This window comes from Alligator sinensis, unplaced genomic scaffold (assembly GCF_000455745.1).
Source record: "Alligator sinensis unplaced genomic scaffold, ASM45574v1 scaffold1295_1, whole genome shotgun sequence".
In the NCBI taxonomy this organism is placed as follows: Eukaryota; Metazoa; Chordata; order Crocodylia; family Alligatoridae; genus Alligator; species Alligator sinensis.
Genome location: NW_005841880.1, coordinates 350,403 through 358,010, shown reverse-complemented (window position 1 = coordinate 358,010; position 7,608 = coordinate 350,403). Strand labels below are relative to the sequence as shown.

General features: G+C 67.5%; 2 protein-coding genes across 2 annotated transcripts in view; one reads left to right on the top strand and one right to left on the bottom strand.

The window, feature by feature from the left end:
- JAK3 (Janus kinase 3) overlaps positions 1-2,921 on the bottom strand; it is a 10,507-nt gene extending 7,586 nt beyond the window's left edge. The window contains exons 1-7 of the mRNA XM_025196554.1: positions 2,793-2,921; positions 2,459-2,580; positions 1,887-2,089; positions 1,558-1,681; positions 1,261-1,372; positions 843-988; positions 252-679 (exon numbers count right to left, since the gene is read on the bottom strand). Of these exons, the coding sequence (XP_025052339.1) occupies positions 252-679; positions 843-988; positions 1,261-1,372; positions 1,558-1,681; positions 1,887-2,076 (1,000 nt within the window). The 5' untranslated portion in view covers positions 2,077-2,089; positions 2,459-2,580; positions 2,793-2,921. The remainder of the gene's footprint in view (positions 1-251; positions 680-842; positions 989-1,260; positions 1,373-1,557; positions 1,682-1,886; positions 2,090-2,458; positions 2,581-2,792) is intronic.
- Positions 2,922-7,095: 4,174 nt separating this feature from the next.
- The window catches only part of SLC5A5 (solute carrier family 5 member 5), a 5,330-nt gene continuing 4,817 nt past the window's right edge, over positions 7,096-7,608 (top strand). Inside the window, exon 1 of the mRNA XM_025196553.1 lies at positions 7,096-7,449. Within this exon, the coding sequence (XP_025052338.1) occupies positions 7,096-7,449 (354 nt within the window). The remainder of the gene's footprint in view (positions 7,450-7,608) is intronic.

The following is a 7,608-nucleotide window of genomic DNA, read 5'->3' as shown; positions in this document are numbered from 1 at the left end:
GCCTTGGGTCCCAGGGCTGGGCTGCAGGCATTGGGGCAGGCCGCGGCGAGAGTGTCCAACCCTTTACCAAAGAGTGCCACCCTCCCGAGTGTGTGCCAGGCACTGGGCTTGAACGGGGGGCTACAGCGGTCCTCATGGCATGGACCAGCCAGTTCTGGGGTGGTGCAAAGCCCCCGGGGATGCATAGAGCGAGGGCTGGGCTGGGCTGGGCTGGGCTGGCCCGGAGGCTGCAAACTGGGTCTATCCTTTACAGGGCACCGTACAGCCCCGTGCACGCTGCCAGCATTGCCCTTGGCTGGCGGCAGCAGGTAACGTGCCCACCAGCGGGTGCTGGCACCCCAGAGCCCCAGCTCCAGGGGTGACCCCACAGCCGGCGCTCGGCCCCCGCCTCACCTCGTCCCCGCTGTGGCTCCAGAAGACGCCGCTCTCCCCTGCCACGTGGATGAGGGTCTCGGGGTCGGGGGCGCCAGGGAACCGCACCCAGAAGCACTCCTCGGCCCCCGTGCCCTGCAGCCGCGCCAGGTCCAGCAGGTACTTGATCTTGAGGTAGCGGGCATCCGTCTGGCAGGCGCCCAGGCGCCGCAGCGACTGCCCGAACTTGCGGCGGATGCGCTTGCGGGTCAAGAAACCGCGCTGCTGGATCTGGTCCCGCAGCCCCTCGGGCAGGCAGGACTTGTAGCTGCGGGGGCGGGCGAGGGGGGCTGTGAGGGTGGGGGATCCCAGCGCTGGGGCACAGGGGAGCAGGGCTGCCCGGTCACCGGCCCGGGGCCAGGGGCCAGGGAGGGGGGGCAGTGCCAATGCATGCTCCTGCCAGGCTGCAGGTGCCCGCCCGCAAGCCTCACCTGACGCAGCTGAAGACGCGGTCCAGGCTCTGCCGGCGCTCCTTGGCGATGCGCAGCATGTCCAGCACGGCCAGGCACAGGCAGGCCTCCAGCGTCTGCCAGCTCAGCGCCCCCGCCACGAGCCCCCGCAGGAAGTCGCTGCGGGACTAGGTGCCCCGCAGGGTCAGCATGGGGGGCAGGGGCATCTGCTCCCCACCCGTCCACCCCGCGGGCAGAAAGTGGGCACCCCGTGGTGCTGCCTGCCCCTCCGGGACGGGCCCACCGCCACCGCCTCCCTGCACAGCCTTGGGTGAGTCTCTGCAGCAGGCCCAGCTGTGCAATGGTGGAGGGGGCCAAGGTCACGGGGCAGGGGAGGATTTGCTGGTCTGGGGCTATCTTGCAGCTGTAGGGCTGGTGGGTTGGGGCTGGGGCTGCTCACCTGAGCAAAGAGGTAGTCGATGACGGGCTGGTCCAGGACGGTGCTGGCCCGGTCCTGCAGCAGCTGGAACCGCTGCGACTTCCCCGGCCTGCACCAGTTGGGGAAGAGGAACCTAGCCCGGGGGCAGGGAGAGGACAGCTGGGACCAGGGTCTCTCAATCGCCGCCTCCACGTGCACCCCCAGGGCAGGGGCTGGGGTGGGCATCGGGGAGAGCCGCTGTGTGCTCAGGCCAGGGACCCGTGGCGTGGTCTGAGCACCCCTGGACCCGCGTGCGCTGGGGCTCGTGGGGGTGGGTACCTGATCCTGTAGACGACGACCAGGGTGGTGGCATCGCTGACGGTGAAGACGTGGTTGGGGGGGAACCAGCCGCTCAGGTCCTCGGTGGCCAGGGCAAAGAGACAGTGGCAAATGGGCAGGATGCCTGGAGGGGCGCAGGGGTGCGAGACGGCGGGCATTGCCCCGTCAGGGCATTGAGTGAGTCACCCAGGGGCACTGGGGGGGGTCAGTGGCAGAGGCAGGGGAGAACCCGGCCCCTCCTCATGCCATGCTGGGGGCACTGTGGAGCCACCCAGGGCCCCAGCCCCTGCCCTTGACCCCCTAACCCAGGGACCGGAGCGTGGCCTCACCGCAGGCCTTGGCGGCCGCCACGCACAGCTCCTCTGCCAGGTACTCGCCGAAGGAGAAGGTGAGGGTGCCGGAGGAGTTGGGGGTGCCGGGCTGGTGGTACAGGTGCACCTGCAGCATGCCCGCCTCGGTGGAGGACAGGCTGCTGGAGCAGTGCCCCATCAGGGGGGTGTCTTCGCCCAGCGGGGCCATGGCGGGGCGGGCACTGCAAGGACGGGGGGGGGTTAGCCCGGCGGGACCCCCCCACCCCTCCGCTCAGGGGAGCACCCCAGGGGCACTGCGGAGCCTCTCCCTGCCCTGACCCCAGCCCCGGCCCCAGGAAGGCACCTCCCGCGTCAGCGCCGGCCTGCGGTTGGCATCAGGCTGCAGCTCGCGCTCTGCGGGGGGTGCAGCTCCTGCGCCGCCTTCCCCAGGGGCGGGGGGCCCTGCCAGCGCGGCTCCAGCCTGAGCGGGGCACGGCGCTGAGCTTCGGGGCGGCTTCCTGAGCCGAGAGACCCGGCATGCCCTGCCAACCCACGAAGCCTCCTGGGAGCTGGGGCTGGAATCCCTGGGGGGAAACTGAGGCACTGCCTACCCGGGGGTGTCTCCACGCTGCTCGGGGGCACTTGTGCTATCGGCTCGCCCCCGGTCTGGAGCGCATCTCAGGGCGCTGCCAAGGCAAGCCCCGGGTTAGCCATCGGGTGCAGCCCCGCGGCTCTGGGGGGAGAAGTGGGGTTAGTGGGAGCACGGGGACTGAGCCCCAGCCCCCAACCACCCCTGCCTTTTGCTTGCACACCCGTGTGCCCCCATCCTCCCCTATGGGTGCCCAAGTCCCCGGTGCCAGGCCGTGGCAGGGCCCTTGTAGCCGCGTGCTAACCCCTGGAGACCCCTTGCCCGCGCCTTCTTGGGGCACGAGGCTGGGGGGTTACCTGGGAGGGGATGAGGGGTCCTCAATCCAGCCCACCCTGGGGGCAGGCGAGGCGACGCCCTGGCGATGGGGCAGGACCAGGCTGCTGGGCGCTCGCTGCTTGTATTTCCGGGCTTGCGTGGGCGTCGGGTAGAAGATGGAGATTAAACAGGGGAAAGAGAAAAGTCCCCCTCCCAGCTTCCTTCCTGCCCTGGTGCTGCACAGACTTCCTGCCACGCGCGGCTGGGTGTGCGCGGTGCGTGGGGGCTGCCGGGGCAGGGGGGTCCCGGCACCCAGCCGGGCTCCTGCGGGGGATGCAGGCTGGCTCCGGTCCCAGCCATGCCATGGGGGGGTGGAGGTGGGCAGGAGGACCAAGACGTGGTGCGTGCAGGCTGGCACGCAGCTGTGGGGCCTTTCCGGGAGCAAGCCGCCAGCGGCTCCCCTGCAAACTCATCCCTGGCGTCTTACTGCAGTGAAACCCATCTGCTTCCCCCCAAAAAGCTTTGAACTAGCCCCCACCGAGGGGGCCCAGCTCAGCAGAGGCTTTGCCACCAGGTTGCACCACTCCTGGAGCTGCCCGGGTACCACGGTCACGCTCCCAGAGGCTGGGGATGCCCTGGGCACGGAGCTGCATCCCCTCACTGCCTCCCCTGGGTCCCTCCCTGCAAAGAGCAGCTGCCCCCGCCACTTTTGCCCCTTGGGGGTGGCTTGGAGCTGCAGCCGGCGGGGGCTCTTCTCCGTGGCGGGGGCAAGTGCAGGTCCACTGGCCCCTGCAAGGGATGGGAAGCCTCTGGGGAGCAGAGAGCCAGCCGCAGCCCTGAAACAAGGAGCTGCTGGGGTTTCCTGTGGCTGTGATGGACGACACCCCCGTCAGGCAGGAGGGCGGCGTGGCTGGGAAGGGAGCCCTGCTGCCGGCAGCTGGGCCGCGGGTGGGAGAGGGAAACCGGCCGTGCCAGCCTGAGCAGAGGGACCTAGTGCCAGTGAGTTGGCAGAGCATGGTGGGACGGGGCTTGAAAATCTGTCTGTATGCTTGAAAATACACTTGCTCCGTGCAGTCTGTGTCTGCTCTGCTGTGGGGGGCGTGATCGCCCCCCTCCCCTGTTCTCCAGTGCTGAGAGGTGCCAGCGGTCTGCACGGTGCACCCCAGCTCTCCGGGAGCTCCTTCCTCCCACCCCGCCACCAGGTGCCTAGCCCAAGACCCGGACCCGGCGTGGTCTGGGAGCCCCAGACCGGTGCTGTTCACAAGAGGGGAGGTGACACCTGGGATGTCCAGTCCGGCCAGCCTGGCCGTCCCCGTGCTGGTGCCAGGCTAGCAGCAGCCTGTGCAAGCTCTGGCAGGTGCTGCAGCAAGGAGAGGCGAGTGCAGCACTTCTTCCCCGCGCTTTGGTCAGCCCCTGGCTATTCCCACTTCAAAGGCAGCCCCATGAGTCGTGCGGTGCTGGGGGCTAATCCTGGCTGCCAGGCAGGGGGGCGGTAAGCTGCTGCCCTGTGCTGGGCCGAATCCCGGATGCACGCCAGGTTGCTGCTTTGGGCACAGCTGAGCACTGGGCCCAGTGCAATGGAGGGAACGGGAAGAGGGCAAATCCTGCATTGCTGAGGCTCGCTCGTGACCCCGGAGCAGGTCCGTCTGGGTGCTCTTCCAAGAGGGATCTTCCACTGTTTGGATAAGGGATTCCCTTGGGCAGGGAGGCTGTTTGTACTGGCAGCTGCCCCACGCCATGCACCTCGCCAGGCTCTGGGTAGGGTGGGCGCTGCATGACATTGCTGGCTATGGGGCTCCCGGAGCCCAGGGAGCATGCTGGGTCCCCGTGCATGGGGGCAGGCTGCGGGTCTGGGCACAGTGCGCTCAGCCTCCAGCGCCCCGTGCCCGCGTGCAGCAGGCTGGGCGGCTGCAGGACTCTGGGTTTCGGGAAGCAAGTGGGCGCGGTGCTCCGTGTTGCAGGAACATTTCCTCATCCCAGGGCTGGAGGCACTTGTAGTTGTGCAAAGCACTTAGGCTGGAGCAGAGGATGTTGACTGAGCAGGGGCTACACCCTGGCCAAGATGGCCCACTGGCAGATTTATTACCCTGGCCGCTTCCCACTGTTCACAAACCAGCCCAGCCTTTAAAACACCTGGAGACTATTGCATGCAGACTGTCCTGCTGCCTGCAGGCAGGGAGGCTTCCCCACGGCCGTGGGTGCTGGGGCCTCCACGCTGCTTGTGTTCCTGCCTTGTCTCTCCTGTTTACCAGGGAGGGCACTGGTGGCTGCAGGGGTTTTACTGCGGGGGGTTATTTGACGTGTTGCTCCACGTGCTGGGCTCTGCAAGGCACGTGCTGGCCCACGGCCTGTCCCAGGCTGGCCCTGTGCCCCAGGGAGCTTGGGCCTGAATTGCCGGTACCTGATACAGGGGTTGGGATTGGGAGGTGTTGGTGTGTGCAAGCACGTGTCTCTCCTTGCAGCGCTCAGAGGCTCTGTGTTTGCCAGGATGGGGGTAGGGGTAGGGGTAGGGGTTAGCCCTGCCGGGCTGCAGCGACAGGTGCTGACAAGGGCAGGGCACCGCGGCACGTTGCCCAGAAGCATCTTTCATTAGCTCTTCATATCTGTGCCCTCCTATCATCTCAAGACTTAAGTGCACCGGAAAGCGGTGGGTCCAGGGGTGCGGGTGGATCCAGCAACTGCTTTGTGCTCAGAAATCAGGCGCCGGGACGGAGCAGGGAGGATGCAGAGGCACCGGGAGGGGGCTGAGGTGAGCAACGCCAAGGGGTTGGGGCAGTCCTGGGGCTGCTGGAAGTTACGTGGGGGCTGGGGTGGCACGACGGGAAGGGTCCCAAAGCCGCTGGACGCCACCTACCCTACCCTGGGGGCACCAGAGCCCAGCCTGCCACCCCTTATCACCCTAGCCCCTGTTTTCCCCGGGGTCGATGAGAAGCTCAGGGCTGGCATCTGCGGAGGAGGCCTTCAGACAGCCCCGTTTCAAGGCTGCCCCATCCTCCCGTGGCCCAAACACAGATAACGGCCCCCGCGGCTGGTTCCTTTTAACCCAGGTCTTCTCTGGCTGCAGGGAGAGTTGAACCTTGGTCTCCCCAGGGAGGCCCCGGCTCCGCAGCCCTGGAGGTGGGGGACTGGCAGCCCCCCAACAGCATCCCGTGCACCTCCACCTGCCCCTGCATGTGCGTGTGTCCCGGAGTGAGCACACGTGTGTCCTCGGTGCCCCTCATTCTGCATCCCACCCTCTCCAGGGCCCGGGTTGTCCGTGCCCCCTGCACGGCTCCCTGCCTTCAGGGGTGCAGCATGCCTTCAGGGACTTGCTCGGGCCCCTGGGCCAGGCATTGCAAGGGTGCTTGGCACTGCACCTGCCTCTGCATGGGCGGCCTTGGTCTCCCTTGGTCTGGGAGAGCCAGTAGCAGCTCCTCCCTTATCACCGGCTGCCTCCTTATAAGCCTCCTCAATCAAAGCTGCCCAGGTCAGTCCGGAGCTGCCTCGCCTGGGTGACCGCCCGTTCCCGGGGGCCGTGGCGGCTGGGGGGAGCCCCTTGCCCCTGCGCTGCTTTGCTGCTTCCAGCCCATCAGCGGGGCTCGGGCGTTTACTGCAGGAAAAGCTCTTCTCCTAGCAAGAATAATCCCCCGGCTTTTTTCTCCCCCCAGAACGAAGGGCGACCTTTTGCTTGGCACGAAGCAGCCTTCTCGCCCCATCCTCTCCGCTGCGTCAGCCTCCAGGGTCTCTCGTAAGGTGACTTCGTTCTGGGCCGATGCGATCGGGGTCCCGAGGCGGCTGGCTCCGGGGCTGAGGATCCCTCTGCGGCACCGATCGGCGAGGGGTGAGCCCGGCTGGGCTGTGATCCCAGCCTCCGCATCCTCCGTCGTCCTGTCCGGGTGGCTCTGCTCCAGGGTTTATTGCTCTGGGTTGGGGGACGGGGGACGGGACTTTTCCCATTTTTCTTTGCATCCCCGAGCTGAAACCAGCCCTTCAGGGCCCTCTGGCCCGGTCTTGCAGACGTGGCCCTTCCGTCTCTGCACCGTGATTCTTGCCCCCGTTGCTTGTGGTTTGGAAATATTAACGTTTCCCCCCCTCCCACCTTTCTGCAGTGAAGCTCAGGTTGCTCATTCAGGTGCTGCATCGCTCCCGCCCGGAGCCTGGCTCGGGGCCCACGTCTGACTGCCCGGCTCTGCCTCCGAGGTCTGGCTGCTCCGGAGTCACTCGGAGGCACGGCAAGGTCTCATTGCACCCTGTCCCTTGGCAGGCCGGGCTGCGGGCCGATCTGCCCGCGGTGCAGGGAGCTGCACGTGTCCAGGTGGGGCCAAGGCTCGTGCGGCCGCTGCAGCCACGTCGCGGGCAGGTGGCATGGAGGTGTTCAGGCCAGAGATGCTGACGTTCAGCCTCTGGGACTACGGGGTCTTCGGGCTGATGCTGCTGGTCTCCACGGCCATCGGGCTCTTCTACGCCCTCGCCAAGGGCGGCCAGAAGACCTCGGAAGACTTCTTCATGGGGGGCCGGCAGATGCCGGCCGTGCCCGTGGGGCTCTCGCTGTCGGCCAGCTTCATGTCGGCCATCCAGGTGCTGGGCGTGCCGGCCGAAGCCTACCGCTACGGCCTCAAGTTCCTCTGGATGTGCCTGGGGCAGGCGCTCAGCACCCTGCTGACGGCCTTTGTCTTCCTGCCCGTCTTCTACCGCCTGGGGCTGACCAGCACCTACGAGGTGAGGGGCGCGGGGCTGCCCGAGGGGTCCCGGGAGGACTTACCTGGGTGCAGTGGGTGCAGGGGCCACGTGTGCCCCGCACAGCTCTGCCGCCTCTCTCCTTTCTGCCCCCTCTGCAGTGCAGCTGGACCCCAGCCCCACGTCCCCCCCGAACCCTCT